The sequence below is a fragment of the Mesoplodon mirus genome, assembly GCF_964341445.2.
Source record: "Mesoplodon mirus genome assembly, chromosome: 18".
Classification (NCBI taxonomy): Eukaryota; Metazoa; Chordata; class Mammalia; order Artiodactyla; family Ziphiidae; genus Mesoplodon; species Mesoplodon mirus.
The window spans coordinates 17094212-17110218 of NC_138994.1; the positions used below are offsets into that span (position 1 = coordinate 17094212).

A 16007-nucleotide genomic window follows, 5' to 3' on the forward strand; every position below is an offset into this window, starting at 1 on the left:
GTAGTAGTAGTCACAAGACCCAGAGTTCCTCAGAAGCTGCAGTTCACAAGTTTTCAGGGCATGGCACTTGGTAAGCAGGACCCAGAGAAAGACACCCCAAATTCGTTCCTCCACGTGGTTAACACCTGGGCGTTCCCATCCTTGGAGCAGCTCACAGATGAGATTCCTTCTGCCCAAGGGGCAGAAAGTGTAAGGTTTGTAAATCCAGAGACATGCTGCTTAAGAAAGACCCTGCTTCCTCTCCCTTCTGCCCACCTCCTGCTGGGTCTCCCCTGGGGCTGGAGCTCACAGGCTCCCTCAGCACTGCCTCTGCCGGGATGGGGGTGCCCCTGCGTTCTCCCCGCAGCTTTTCTGGGAGGTGCCATATCCAGCCTCAGTGTGGCTGGGACACTGGGCTTGCAGGTTATGACTGCTCCCCGCAGCAAGATGCCACCCCCTCACCCCCAGGGCCAGTGAAGCTGGCGAGCTTGGCTGACTTCTAGCTTGGCAGCAAAAAGAAGCGGCACCATCGGCTACTCCTTTCCTTGTACACCGTCCCTTCTTCCCATCTTCTGGTCCAGGGGAAAAGTGGAACCCAGGAGGTAGACTAGGTTGGCTCTGATAGTGAGGACCCAGGACCCCAGCACCCATTCCATTCTGAAGGTCCCCAGGACTGGCCTGACGTTTTTGGAAGTGGACACCACTCTAGTGGATGGTGTTTTGAAATGCATAACTGGCAAGGGTGAATGGATATTCTGCTTTCTGCCCTCTGATGGGTCCACAAACCATCCACCAGTGTGAATTTCTAGGAACGCGTGCTGACTCACCTCCACATGAGGGCGCCAGAGGGATAAAATGGAACCCCACCGGTTTCCCTCAGTGCTCACCTGGGTAAACCAGTGCTTCTGCATGTCCCTTACAAAAGGTGGGCACACCATTTGTGTCATCTGGGGAGCACATTTCCTTGGAAGCCACTGTCCCCAGAAGGGACAAAACCTACCCAGCAAGGATAAGAAATAATCTGTGGTGAGAGGACCGGCCCAGAGAGGACCAGCCCAGAGTGGCCACAAAGCTGAGGATCTGACCCTCGGTCTGACCTGCCAACTAAGTATCTGTGGCACCCTACCTGCCCACCGACCTACATGTGGACCCCATGCCCAACAACACACCTGTGGTACCCTCCCTGCCCAACTACCTAATTGAGGACCCTCTGTTTTAAACTGTGCACAAGTGGGCCCCAACCTGCCCAACTACCTACCTGAGGATGCTCCCTGTCTAACTACCCATGTGTGGGACCCGCCTTGCTCAACCACCTACATGTGGGACCCAAACTGCCCATATACCAACATGTAGTAGCCTCCCTGCCCAGCTACCTACTGTGGGACCCTCCCTGCCCAACTACCTAATTGAGGACCCTCCCTGCCTAACCACCCACATGTGAGACTCGAACTGCCCAAATACCTGTAAGTGGGACCCTCCCTGCCAACTACCTACAGGTGGGCTTCAACCTGCTCAACTACCCGCACGGGCACCCGAACTGCCCAGATACCTAAACGAGAGACCTGCCCTGCCCAAGTATTTACTCTGGGGCCCTACCTGCCCAACTACCTGAAGTCTGACACCCCCTGCCTAACTACCTACAGTGGGACCCTACCTGTTAAACTATGTACAAGTGGGCCCTGACCTGCCCAGCTATCTTACTGAGGATGCTCCTTGACCAACTACCTGCAAGTGGGACCTGACCTGCCTCGCTCCTACATGTGGGACCCAACCTGTACAACTACCTAAATGAGGGCCCTGCCCTGCTCAACTACCACCGTGTAGGACCCTCCCTGTCCAACTACCTACAATGCCACCCTACCTGCTAAACTACCTACAGGTGGGCCCTGACCTGCCCCTGTAGGCCTTGCAGACTTGGAACGGGGTCTCGGGCTGGCTTTGGTTAGTGGGCTCTCCTGCAGCAGGTGATGAGAGGCAAACTCCCCTGGGTCTGGATCCCAGCGTCTGGGCTGGCTTCTGCAATTCCAGACGTTCCCCTTCCTCACCCCGTTTCCCCCTTTCCTTTCCTGCAGTACTGGTAAGATGGCATGAGTGAAATAAATTATCTTTTCTCCTTATTTCTCTTTACAGAACCGAGGAATAATGAAGTTATCCTTAGCCTCCTCCTAAAGGCTTTTCCTTTTGGCATCTTAAAACTTGAGAGATAAAGTGGAACCCCCAGAGAGGAGCCAGCAGGCTCCTGGGGCACATTTTCCTACATAAATCTGCCGGGACTAGGCCCCCATCCAGGACTTTCCTTGGCTGGGAGGATCCCGAATGCCCGTGGCGCTCCCCTGTAGAGGCATTCCTCCCCGTTTGCCTGGATTGCTTTGTTAAGCTGAAGGGTTTTCCTGGACTTTTATTTTCCTTATTACTCAACCTTCCTGTCCACACACGCTTTGCACCTGAGATATCACCAGTGTCAGCAATGCCATCATTTTAAAATCGGTATAGTTTCATTCCAGCCCTCCTGCTTTTCATCACCAAAGCCAAACCAGGAAAGACTTTGAGGTGTGATGGACAAATGAGGGAGAGCTGCCTGTGCTCGCTGGCTGGTCGACTGCCCTCCTTCCCCTTGGGGCCCGCTCCCCTCTCTGTCTTCGGCTGGCTCGGCTGTGGGGGTGAGAGCCCGATGATTGATGAGTGGGCAACAAAGAACCAGAACCAGCTGTTGACTTCCTCTTGCCCTTACCCTCCGTTGAGAGCAGGCTCGGATCCAGCCCGCTTGTTGCTAAGAGGCCTTTTCATTGATGTTCCTACCAGCTCAGCGGAATCTCCACCTTCGCTTTCGCAGAAGCAATAATGATAGTGTTCGCTTGAAACAGCTGTCTCGATTCTGCCTTTTCCTAGGTTTCATAGATGAGTTAGAACTTCTCTAGATAATCAGATCAGTCCCAGATTCATTTCTTGGAATTTTATATTTGACAATATTTATACTGTACCAAACTAACCTGCAGTTTTTAGATGTGTTGGTTAAAACATTTTTTGAAAGCAGTAAGTTTATAGAAAAAAAATTTTTTTTTCTCTATTTAGTGGAAGGCCGGGAAATGTCCACTGTCAGCCTAGGGCATGGTACATTCCCAGGGACCTTCTCCTCTGGGTCTAATACCTTAGGTTCACAGGTTTAGGACAGAACAGGCAACAAAGCAACAGCCACACAGAGCCGTGTAGCCTGACCCACACAGCAGTAGCAACAGCAATGTCCTTGTCCAGGCCGGGGTCTGATTGAAAAATAGGTGACTCCTTCCAGGTTATTAAGTTTGTCGGGACACTTTCTGAACATGGCTTAGAGGCGCCTCACATACTCCCAATGGCTGGGATCTGTGTATTCAGCCTTTGTTCGGTCCAATAAACTTTGAGTAGATGGTCTTGATTACTGTGTGTTTATTTCAGTTTTGCTTTGTTTTTTAAAAAATCATCTTTTTGAACCCATTAAAATTTGAGCTCTCTCTCAATTTGTGCCTGTTACTCCCCAGCAGAGTGCGAAGTCCTAGGCCCACCCTCGTAAAAATATGCAAGCGCCACGGCCATTAAGAGACGCGCAAGAGGATTTGTGTTCCTTTGGGGGGATGCCCACTCATACACCTGGACTGTGATTCCTTCCAAAGAGCTAAACACACAGACTGTCATTTCACAGTACTCCTTTCTTCAGGTGGTAGGGTATCGCGTACTTCTCACAGGCTCCTTCTCCTCCGGACAGGAAAGCAGACTGTAGAAATAACTTTCCCAGCATGACTAAGAGAGGGTTGGATTTGAGACTTCAGTATTTCAGCTTCTAGATGCTGCTGTAGTCAGAAAACCAACTGCTTGCTGTTTGGGAGATATGGGGTTACTGCAGAAGGAATATGTTAGGACAAGCGTAAGACCAGACATCGATCGGATCCCCCTCTAGGCAGGGTTGGGGTGCTGGTTGGGCAGTGCTGTGCCTTGCAGGGCCAGGGTGGCCAGAGGCTGTGCTGAAGCTCTGCCTCCTGGTGGGTCTGCAGGGACCAGAGCAGACCCTGCCATTTGGTTTACATCCTCTGAAGGTGGCCCGTGCCGAGCCAGTAGGGCGGTGTGGAGGGGGGAACTGCAGAAGCCTGAAACCGAATGGGGAGCCCATGCCAGCACACAGCGCCCAGCCTCGCTGATGAGCACAGCACAACAGAACAAACAAGAAGCAAACCGTGGCTGCAGAGTCTCACCCCACCCTTTCTTTTTTTTTTTTTAAGATGTTTTATTTATTTATTTATTTTTATTTTTTATTTTTTATTTTTTTGCTGTATGCGGGCCTCTCACTGCTGTGGCCTCTCCCGTTGTGGAGCACAGGCTCCGGACGTGCAGGCTCAGCGGCCATGGCTCACGGGCCTAGCTGCTCCGCGGCATGTGGGATCCTCCTGGACTGGGGCACGAACCCGTGTCCCCTGCATCGGCAGGCGGACTCTCAACCACTGCGCCACCAGGGAAGCCCCAATTTATTTATTTTTGTTGTGTTGGGTCTTCGTTCCTGTGCGAGGGCTTTTTCTAGTTGTGGCAAGCGGGGGCCACTCTTCATCGCGGTGCACGGGCCTCTCACTGTTGCGGCCTCTCTTGTTGCAGAGCACAGGCTCCAGACGCGCAGGCTCAGTAGTTGTGGCTCACGGGCCTAGTTGCTCCATGGCATGTGGGATCCTCCCAGACCAGGGCTCGAACCCGTGTCCCGTGCATTAGCAGGCAGATTCTCAACCACTGTGCCACCAGGGAAGCCTTCACCCCACCCTTTCATGTTTGCACTCGTGAGAGGTGTCCCGTGCTGATTAGATGGTGTGGTCCAGCCACAGAGAGATAACAGAACATCACTCCCAGCATCCCCCCGGCCCCCCGGCCCATGTGTGAACATAAAGCTGATCTCCAGCCAAGCCTGTTCCCTGGTAAAAGGGCCAGGGCCCCTGCTGGCTATAAGGTGTCTTTGTGCAAACTGGAAAGGCGCCCCTTCCTCTGGGCAGCGAGACCCCACACCCACCCTTGCCCCTGGGCCAAGCACCCTGTGCACACATCTGTATGCTCCCGTTTCCCAGCCAATTGTGTTTTTCTTCCTCCACTTTTGGCTCATCCCTCTAAACGAAGGCTGTTTCTAACATGTCTCTTCATAGGCTCTCTAGCCGCCCAATGGAGCACCTCTGCTTCCTCGTGGCCTCCTGGGAGGTGTGTAGTCCAACATTAAAGAGAGGCCCAGGAATTCCCCAGCAGTCCAGTGGTTAGGACTCCAAGCTCTCACTGCCGAGGAGCCGGGTTTGATCTCTGGTCCGGGAACTAAGATCCTGCAGGCCGTGCGGCACGACCAAAAAAAAAGGGAGGCCCACAGGGAAACTGTAGCACCGAGAACCTGAATGATAACTTGGGATCCCCAAATCTCCAGGGTAAACCCAAGACTTAGAACCCCAGTTTGTAGAAGTCTCAAGTTGAGTCTTTTTTAGACCAAATCAGCTCCTGTGTTAAGAGTGGGTTTTGTTTTAGTTTCATTTTCTTCTTATTCTGGAAAGCAAAGCAGTAATACAGGAGTGAGGAGTGTCCCAACTCCACGGGATGTGCATGGCCTCTCTCTCTCTCCCCTGGTTTGGGAGCATCTTTTTCCTCTTTATCCTTTCTTCTTGACAGAGTTCAGAAAGAACAGCTGGCTGCCATCTTCAAGCTCATGAAGGACAACAAGGAGACGTTTGGCGAGATGTCGGACGGCGACGTGCAGGACCAGCTCCGGCTCTACGACATGTAGGTGCCTCCGCCTGGCAAGACGCCGCCACGGTGGGGCCGTGACTCTGCCCCGGCCCCGGGACCCAACCCCGCGCCATTCTCAGACTTCTGTAGGCTTCAGTTTATCTCATATACATAGATGTAGAGGTAGATCATATACAGAGTTGCTCGGTTCTTGCAATTTAGATATCATGTCATAGGAATCAGGACTGTTGTCTTCAGAGAAGAAAAATCCCTGACTTGTTTGGCTTCTGCCTGCTGGTGAGCTTCCAGCTGTCACATGGGCTCCCCTCCGAGGCTGTCATCTGATCCAAATTAGACCTTCCGTGCAGACCCTGAGCAGGCAGCAGCCCAGAAGGGCTGGCTCGAAGCCTCAGAAGCCCCAGCACATGGTGTTGAAAGGATTTAGGGGTGCTGTGGGATGAGTATCAGGTCCCACTGCCCGAGCATCCAGTCTAATAACACTACACCTTCTTCTTCCTTAGAAGGATTTCTGGACACTTCTGTAACTGTATGGAAGCAAGTAGTAGGGGAGCATCCCTAAAAAGCAAAAAGTCTGATTCAAAGACTCACCTTCGATCCTGGACCAAAGCAACAGTATCAGAGTTAAGACCCTCTAAGTTTCTCTTATTTAAGCGTGAGACTTACTTTATATATAATTAAGACTTCTATGAGTGCTTATCACACACCCAGACCTGTGCTAGACACTGTCAATGGAAATAAAATACACAACACAGTCCTACCTTTAGAGAGATTAAAGTCGTGTGGAGGGGAATTCCCTGGTGGTCCAGTGGCTAGGACTTGGCGCTTTCACTGCTGAGGGTGCAGGTTCAATCCCTGGCCAGGAAACTAAGAAGCTGCAAGCCGTGGTGCGGCCAAAAATAAATACATAAAAATAAAGTCCTTTGGAGAAGCCAGGCATGTGTGCAGGAAAAGAGAACCTCACAAGTCAGCATTCAGTAAAATGCCAAAATGACCTCACAGAGAGTCTGGGCCACCTTAGCACATCAGTAAAGTTCAGTGAGTCAGTGAGTGCATGATGACGGAAATAACAGCGATTCTTCTGTTCTGCCCAGGTCCTGTATCTGATCACCCCACTGGCAGAAAAATTCATAGCAAGCTGAATTTAGGAGGGTGCGCTAAAGGGACAACCTAAGAAAGTTCTTGAGAATATTTTTTATTTGCTGAAATAAAACTAAAACACACGAAATTAAAAGAAGCAGTGGCGTTTTACGTACCACAATTTAATAATTATCACGGGATCACAGTGAACCTTTCATCGTCTCTTGCTTGTTAGGGTTCTTCCCAGGCCTCCCCCCATCACTGTAACTGCTTTTGCTTCTTTGCTGACAATCCATAGCAGGAGGGTCTGATCTGTGTGTCTGTTGTTATATCCAAATGTCAGTTCTTTTTTCTTTTTTAAAAAAATATTTTTATCTTTTTTGTTACTGCTTTTTAAAAATGTTATGATTTAAGTATTGTTTGTTCCCTCTCTCAGGTCCCAAGGACCCCCCGGGTTGTTTTTTATCTCCCTGCCCCCTAAATGCATGTCAGCAGAATATGCACTGCCCTGTAGCCACTTTATATCTCTTTCTTCACCTCCTTCTTCCAGTTCTTCTTCTCTGATTATACCAAACAAACAGGAATGACTCGTGGGTATGTGAGTCAAAATTCTCATGGCTATGGGAAAAGTAAACTGAAGGAACTTTTCTATACTTGGTTCAGCTAAGATGTTTCAACTGCAAAGAGCTGAAAACTCCAACTCAATTGTCTTAAACAAAAGGAGAATTAGGGCACGGGAGGAGTCCAAAGGCAGAATGCCTGTAGGTCCATTAGGGTCAGGGCCCAAGCTATATTTCTCTTAACTTGGTCTTCCTTGCACTGTGGGCTTTTGTCACAGACCAGCTCTCCTCAGGGTTGCAAGATGGCTGCAGGAGTTCAGATATCACAACCAGGAGCAGGAAAAGGGCCATCTCTTCTTTGTGTCCTAGGAGTGAGGGAACCAATTCAGGTGCACCCTCCCCTTTTGGGTCCCAATTGGCCAGAATGTCATGTGTCCATGCCTTCACCAATCACTAGCAAGGAGATGGGACCACCATGGTTGGCTGAGATGCCTGGGGCTGGGGCCGGCATCCCCTGAACACTTAAGCCATCCAGAGGAGGGGGCCACTGGACCTCACTGGGACTCTGTGAGAAAGGGGTGGGAGGGATGGGTACTGGGTAGACAGGACCTGTCACCTGGTGGGGACTTGGAAGCCAGTGTCTGGAGTGCCCAGAATATGTGACACTCTTCCTGGGTGGTGGTTCTGTTGCCCAGGTTCTAGGCCTTTGATGCTTTGTGGAAGCACTGCTGGCTTGCTACAATTGTTGGGCGGCTCTGATGCCATTTCCAGATAAGCTCCATCTTCTGTTTATATGATTTCTGTCACTTCATCTGCTTCACTGGCACACCAGTGGCCAGAAGAGCCCTCTTAAAACAAAACCCATTTCCAACTGACACCCATATGTCCCACCAGATCTCAGTATTGCTACTAGTCAGGAAAATCAAAGCACCTTCGAAAAAAATGTACCTGCAGGCTCAGAACTTGTTCTTAAAAGTTCCCGGGAGTCAATGTGAGAACTTAACAGATGACCATAAGATAACAGCCTACCCTGCAAGCTGAAAGCAAGAGGAAACATTTGTTCACAAGTGTCGGGAGGAAGAAAAATTGATACCATCTGGGCCACTGCATGGTCCTTAACAGAGAACCTTGTCAAATTTTGGATTTTTGTCAATTTGATAGGTCAAAAATGTTAGCTCAGTGAAACTTTAATTTGCATTTTTCTTATTATGTAAAAGTTTGCACAACCATTCAAATGTTTAGGGGCTCCTTGCATTTTTTTTCCCCCTGTAAACTGCCCCTTCCTGTCTCTTCCTGTTTTCTATTGACCACCAAACATTTAATCTCAGGTTTAATTCACCGAACAGCACCCATTTCCGATTATCTGGCCATAATTTGGGGTACAGCACCCGTCATCCTCAAGCCCTTGATCCTGAATTGAGAAGGGAACCTAGATAATTCCAGGGAAAGCTCACCAAATTCAGGAGCCTTAGTGGAAGTCAAAACGCCAACAAAAGTAGACCTCCGTCGGCAGCACGATTTCAACCAAGTGTTAATTGCCTACTTTATATACTCTGAAGAACCACGCACCCGCAGATTGGACCAATCATTCTCCACGGCCAATATCCTTAGCGGCGCCTCAGTGGTTCAAGCATCTGCCAATCTATTGCGAAGGCGGAGCTCTTGATTGCCATTGGGTACCGCATCCTCCCATCGCTCCCCGCCCCCACCCGAGCCCGCTTCCCTCTGAGGTGGGAATTCCGGATGTCCGGTCGCGTCCAGACAGGTTTCCTCAGTGATTGACAAGAGCCTTTGTCCAATAAGGAGTGCAAGCTGGCTCATCCCGCCCACACGCGGCCTTGCCTAGATCCTCCGCGGCGGAGGCAGCCGGGGGCTGGTTGTGGGTAGGACTCTCGGCCGGGTGCGAGCCCCCAGGGCTTCCTTGGAGACCAGACCCTGCCGGCTGCCAGCCCCTCTGGGCACAAGTCAAAAGATCTCTCCTCGAATCGAGTTCCCCGCCGCGTCCGGGTGCGGCCTGGCGAGCTGTCTTGACTGGGGCCGTCTCTGACTTCCCTTCCGTGGCCGGGTTCCCACAGCTTAGCAAACAGCAAAGCCTGAGCCGCCCACCGAGCTAGACCCAAGATATGAAGACGAATTCGAGCCGGTCCCTGCACCCCAGGAGCCAACCACCACCACCACTACCTTCCCCCCAGCACTCCCCAAGCCCACCCTAGACTCCCAGACCACTGTCCCACCTCCGAATCCAACACACCCCCAAACCCCCCTGTTATTCACGTTCCCCTTATCACCGCGCCCAAGGCAAAATCCAGAGATCCTTCTGATCAGGCAACTGCACGCACCCATATATTCTCACCAAGGTGTCTTTGGTATTGGGCTGACCTTCAAGAAGGTGCAAGGAGAAATGAGTCACACTTTCCCACACCTGTGCTCACCCTTTCACGTTATGCCCGAGGCGCTTAAGCTGAGGTTTGCTAAAGCAGCTGCTGAATAAGTGTGAAGATCAAGTTGGACTCACCACCTGGCCTGAGTGATCAAATTGTTTCCATTCCGACACCCAAATCCGGCCCACTGGAGGCTCCACAGCCTTAGAGGGTTCCCACCAACATCGAGTCTTTGGGCCTGATGGTGGCCTGGGTCCTCTACAAATGAAAAAGAGAGCCATGCCCCACAGCAGGTTGGGTCATCAGGGGTTACTGAACTGTTAAAAACCATCCATCTGCAATCAGGGTTTTTTGGTAAATTTCATTTCTCTCATCTCTTTATGTACCTTAATTACTTTTTGTTGAGTGCTCCAACAGAGGACAGGTTATATTGACAGGTTGTCAGTTATTTAGCTTCTTCAAAGGTTGATCATATTCACCTCAGAACAGTGTTAGGCGGTGTCTTTGGTTCCCTTGTAATCAGCTTCAATGATACCGTAAGTTGAGTTTCAGGAGAGGAGACAGCTGGCAAGAGGAATGAAATTAAGAAAATTGTTCCAGGATGAAAAGGTTTAATGAAGGAAATGGGAGCAAAGGGACAAAACACATAGGATTCAGATTTGAATATTGAATGGTGTGAATTGGCACATTTACCCTTTCAGACATTTATTGAGTCTGTCTTCAAGCAAAAACGCTATGCTGGATGATGTAATGTTAAATGCCTAGGTGAGAGGAAGGTTCACTAACTTTTTGGAGCAAGTGCTAAATGCAGAGAACTGTGTGCCTTGCCAACGCTCTCTCATGAATCTTCACAACAACTCTGTGAAGGACATAACGTTCTCCTACAGAAGAAGAAAACAAGATTCAAAAAATACTGATGATCCAATTTAAAAAAAAAACGAGGAAAGGATCTTAATAGACTTTTCTGCAAAGAAGACATACAAATGGCCAATAAGCACATGAAAAGATGTTCAGCAGGCAAATGAAATGTAAATCAAAACCCCACGGAGGGCTTCCCTGGTGGCGCAGTGGTTGAGAGTCCACCTGCCGATGCAGGGGACGTGGGTTCGTGCCCCGGTCTGGGAAGATCCCACATGCCGCGGAGCGGCTAGGCCCGTGAGCCATGGCCTCTGAGCCTGCGCGTCCGGGGCCTGTGCTCCGCAACGGGAGAGGCCACAACAGTGAGAGGCCCGTGTACCGCAAAAAAAAAAAAAAAAAAAAAAAGAAATACAAGCAATTGCAGAACAATTATTTTAATTATTAGGAACTCATTTTATGTAGCCAATTTAATTTGCAGGCATACAAATTATTATAAATGATTTGGTGATTATTGTGGGATTTTTGGCTGTCGACTGGTTCTGTGTGTGGTTCTAATTTGAGGTTCAGTGGAAGACTGAACCCAGGTTATAAAGGGTCTGACCCATGTGTATGATAATCTAAATACAACCCAACTGCGGGTGAATGGACAGAGGAATAGTAAGACTCGGCACTTCCCAAATTTTTCACTTAAGGTTTTTAAGTTTTTCTTTATTTATTGTTTTATGTGAACAAGTTATAGAAGTTAGTAATAGATTTCTAGGATTTGATTTAAAGGCTTTTTTTCTTTAAGGCTCTTTATGGAAAATTTCAAACATATACAAATGTAGAGGAAATCATGTCATAAAACCCTCAGTATAAACAAGGTCCTACTTGTTTAGCAAGGGGAACTATATTCAATATCCTGTAATAAACCATGATGGGAAAGAATATGAAAAATATATATATATGTATAACTGAATCACCTTGCTGTACACCAGAAACTAACACAACATTGTAAATCAACTATACTTCAACAAAATAGATTACAAAAACAAAAAACCCTCCGTACTTATCACTGTTTCAACAATTACCCACGTTTTGCCAATCTTATTTCACTGCCTCCCCTCACCCCTGGCCAGTCTTTTTCAGCCAAACACAGACATTATGTCATTTTACCCATAAGTACATCAATATGCATCTTTAATAAGAGCATTTGAAAAAAAAATCACATGCCATTGTCCCCTTAATAAAATTAATAATTCCTCAATATCATCTAATCTCTGATTATCTAAAGTAGTTGGTTTTTTCAGATCAGAATCCAAACAAGAGCTATACACCACATGTGATTTTGCCTCAAAGTCTCTTTTATTACATAATAGTCTTCCCTCCATTTTTAAAAAAATGACATTGATTTGATAGAGAAACCAGGTCACTCATATGTTTTATAAAATCTTCCACTTTCTGGATTTGGCAGGTGGGGTCCTCATGGTATAGTTTTCCCTCGTCCTTTATACGCTTTGTTTCCTGTGAACTGGTGGTTAGCTCCAAAGGCTTGATCATATTCATTTGCATTGGTTTGGGCCAGAACTCTTCACAGGTGGTGCCACGTTTATTTTTATTATTATTATTTTATAATTTTATTTATTTATTTATTTTTGGCTGCATTGGGTCTTCATTGCTGCATGCAGGCTTTCTCTAGTTGTGGCGAGCGGGAGCTACTCTTTGTTGTGGTGCGCGGGCTTCTCATTGCAGTGGTTTCTCTTGTTGCGGAGCATGGGCTCTAGGCACTCGGGCTTCAGTAGTTGTGGCACAAGGCCTCAGTAGTTGTGGCTCGCGGGCTCTAGCGCACAGGCTCAGTAGTTGTGGCGCCCGGGCTTAGCTGCTCCACGGCATGTGGGATCTTCCCGGACCAGGGATGGAACCCATGTCCCCTGCATTGGCAGGCAGGTGGATTCTTAACCACCGCACCACCAGGGAAGTCCCAGTGCCATGTTTAGTGGTGCCAGGATTGGCCAGAGGAGTCATGTGGTGTCAGCCTGATCCCTCCAGGGTCCCACCTCATGGTTTTAGCATTCATTGATGAGCATTGCCTTAGGGTTTGCTAAGATGGTGGTTTTCTAATTCTATTATTTCTCCTGCACTTATTACTGGAATTCTGTAAAGAACTTTCCTTTACCAATTCTATGATTTCACTAAAATAGTTTGAATAGGAAAGAAAATTTTTTACATCGACTCCTGTGAGCCTTTTTTCCCTTTGGTAATTTTTTAAATTTTGAAATAATGTTTGACTTACAGAATAGTTACAAGAATAGGACAAAGAACTCTCACAGACCCTTCATCCAGATTCCCCAGTTGTTTGCATTTCACCCCTTTTGCTGACTCATTTTCTCTTCCATATATACAACCTTTTAACTACTGGAGGGTGAAGTGCACACATAATGCTCCTTTACCTACAAATACAATGGTGTGTATTTCCTAAGAACAAGGATGTACTCTTAAATAATCATGAACAATGGTTGATATCAGAAAGTTAACATTGATACAATGCTATTATTTAATCTATGACCTTATTCATGGTTTGCCAGTTGTCCCAACAAATCTTTTATTTAAAAAAAAAATTCTAGGGGCCTCCCTGGTGGCGCAGTGGTTGAGAGTCCGCCTGCCGATGCAGGGGATACGGGTTCGTGCCCCGGTCTGGGAGGATCCCATATGCCGCGGAGCGGCTGGGCCCGTGAGCCATGGCCGCTGGGCCTGTGCATCCGGAGCCTGTGCTCCGCAACGGGAGAGGCCACAACAGTGAGAGGCCCGCATACCGCAAAAAAAAAAAAAAAAAAAAAAAAAAAAAAATTCTATTCCAGGATCAAGGCCAGGATTCAGCATTGCATTTAATCTCTTTTTTCTTTAGTCTCCCCAGTCTGGAATGGCTTCTAAGTCTCCTGATCTTTCATAACCTTGACATTTTTGAAGAGTACAGACCAGTTATTTAGTAGACTCTGTGAACTTCTAACGCGATCAGGCTTTGATAGCTTCCTTGCTTTCTGGCATAACAAGATGTCCCAAGTTCACCTGTACCTTCCCTATTCCGTATCCTAACGGCCATTTCTCTAAAGATCCCTGGTTTCTTTCAGTGGGAAACGGGACACAGAGATGGGAACTGAATTCTGATGACACCATTAATGGGGACGAGGCGTGAGTGAGGGTAACGGGTAGATGAGTAGTGCCCTCTGAGGCAGGACTGGCCCCCCAACTGTGCCCCAGACCCCGCGTCTGGGGGAACAGCATTTTCAGGCTGGCCTTTGTGGATCAGTTTTTCTGACTGGGAAAATCAGGGGGAATGTATGGCCCTTCTCCACTGACGTGGCTTTGGGTATGGTTCACCCAGTATAATCCCTGAGGTGCTTTCCTTCTCCTTTTTCATTTTACGACTTGTGAGATTTACTTGTCTTTTCTTATCTAACATTATTGATTTATTGGAGGTGCAAACGCAGAACTGGGACATCAGGAGGCTGTCAAGGAAGGGTCAGAACACCTGCATAAACATTAGGTGATTGAGCAAAGCAGAAGTGCAGCCATATATACACACAGTGGCACAGAGGAGTCAATTTGCCCCAGGCTGGCCACCTGTGCATCTCTGGAGGTCATTGTTCTTAGCAAAGTCCTTCCCTTTGTGCTTAGACAGGCTTCTGACTCATTGGGAATATGGCTGTTCTGCTATCAGCAATCCTGTATCTTGTTCTTATGAATTATCTAAAAGAACAAACTTCTTAAGTGATACGCAATCCTGGGTCCTGGGTTCCTACCATTCCACTGTCCCAGGGGCCACAGCTCCCAGGGAAACGGGAAGGCTGAAGTAAAAACACAAGAAGAGGCTGCCTACCCTTGGGATGCTAAGGAGCCTGCACATTTGCCTTATATGTTTCCCAAAACGAAGGGTAGCAGAAAATGCTCCAGGGTTGTCTCAGGACAGAACTGCAAGTGTCAGAGAGAAGGGAGATTGGGGGCATCAAAGGAGCAGCAGGTGGGGGTGGGCTGGGGGGAGGCTGGGGGTCAGAAACTGTGGTCCAGACAAGAATCTAAGTGCAGCCATTTCATTGAGCCTCAACTCAGTTCTCTATTTTCTAAGCACCACTTCCCACCATTCTAGGCTAACTGCCTTTCCTGTCCCTTGCAATGTCTTGGGCAGGTTCAGACACTTTAGGCTGTTAAGACTCATGCCAGCTCTGTTTCAAACTTCACTTGCACACGTGACTCAGAGCTTCGTCAGCTCCTCTCCCTGAAACAAGCTGGGGCACTGACCCTGGTTGCTGGGAGACTGCGGGTGGGTGTGGTCTGGTTCTGTGATACCTCCCACACCCTCTCTTTTCAAGGCCCAACTTCTTAGCTTCCCTGGTGTAGAGAGCAACAAATTGAAATGGAAACCGCTGGGGTGGGAATTAAGGGGGAATTAAGGGGGAACAGATCCCTTAATTTAACCTGCTGTGTGTCCAAGACAGGGAGGGCCCCAGGTCTGGCCGGGTTTAGTTCTATCTACTACTACTGGTCTCTGATGACAGGGTGGACTCTGCATAGATGCAAAGATTACATAAGACATGTGATAAGTGTTATTGATCAAATCTTGGTAGGGTACATGTGAGTGCAAAGGACAGAGAAGTCAATTCTAATTGGGGTGTAGAGGGACTTAACCTGCTTTAGTTTCATAAACAACCCAAGAACTAGTGGATTCCAGAAGCTTTAGGAGCCCTATCTGATACAAGAGCTTCATCTAGTACATGAATGATGATATAGGGCAAGACTGTTTCAGACATAGTACAGCTCCATGAATGACTTATTCATGAAGATGAGTCCTACTTGGTTTCTCCTATCTTTAGTGGTTTCTGAACTTGTATGCTGGTGAAAGTTCTGGGGGATGAACAGAGCTGACATGGAACATTCCTCTTCTACACTTAAAACTGCCAAGACATGGAAACAGCCTCAATGCCCATCAACAGGTGAATGGATAAAGAAGATGTGGTGTATATATATACAGTGGAATACTACGCAGCAATAAAATAGAATGAAATAGTGCCATTTGCAGCAACATGGATGGACTTAGAGATTATCATACTAAGTGAAGTAAGTCAGAAATGAAAAACAAATACCATATGATCACTTATATGTGGAATCTAAAAAAAAGACACAAATGAACCTATCTACAAAACAGAAACAGAATCACAGACATAGAGAACAGACTTGTGGTTGCCAGCGGGGTCATGGGGGTGGAGGAGGGATGGATTGGGAGTTTGGGGTTAGCAGATGCAAAGTATTACAGTGTATATAGGATGGATAAACGGCAAGGTCCTACTGTAGAGAACAGGGAGCTATATTCAATATCCTGTGACAAACCATAATGGAAAAGAATATAAAAAAGAATGTATATATATATATATGTATAACTGAATCA

The 16007-nt window shown here is 47.9% G+C and overlaps 1 protein-coding gene and 1 long non-coding RNA gene across 6 annotated transcripts in view; one reads left to right on the forward strand and one right to left on the reverse strand.

Annotated features, from left to right (window-relative positions):
* The window catches only part of MXRA7 (matrix remodeling associated 7), a 39434-nt gene extending 23974 nt beyond the window's left edge, over positions 1 to 15460 (forward strand). For 2 of the 5 annotated variants that reach the window (XM_082604504.1, XM_082604505.1), the window contains one exon: positions 2110 to 3391. Coding sequence is in view for 4 of the 5 variants with exons in the window: in XM_082604505.1 (XP_082460631.1) it covers positions 2110 to 2122 (13 nt within the window). In the remaining variant the exon portion in view is untranslated. Of the gene's footprint in view, positions 1 to 2109; positions 3392 to 5634; positions 6414 to 6803; positions 7164 to 15435 lie in introns of those variants that run through there. The other 3 variants (XM_082604502.1, XM_082604501.1, XM_082604503.1) reach the window with 3 other exon arrangements.
* Positions 6951 to 11356, reverse strand: LOC309793763. The gene is made up of 2 exons (XR_014291944.1): positions 10117 to 11356; positions 6951 to 9988 (listed from the first exon to the last, which is right to left on the reverse strand). It is a non-coding gene; the product is annotated as an uncharacterized lncRNA (long non-coding RNA).
* Positions 15461 to 16007: the final 547 nt, after the last annotated feature.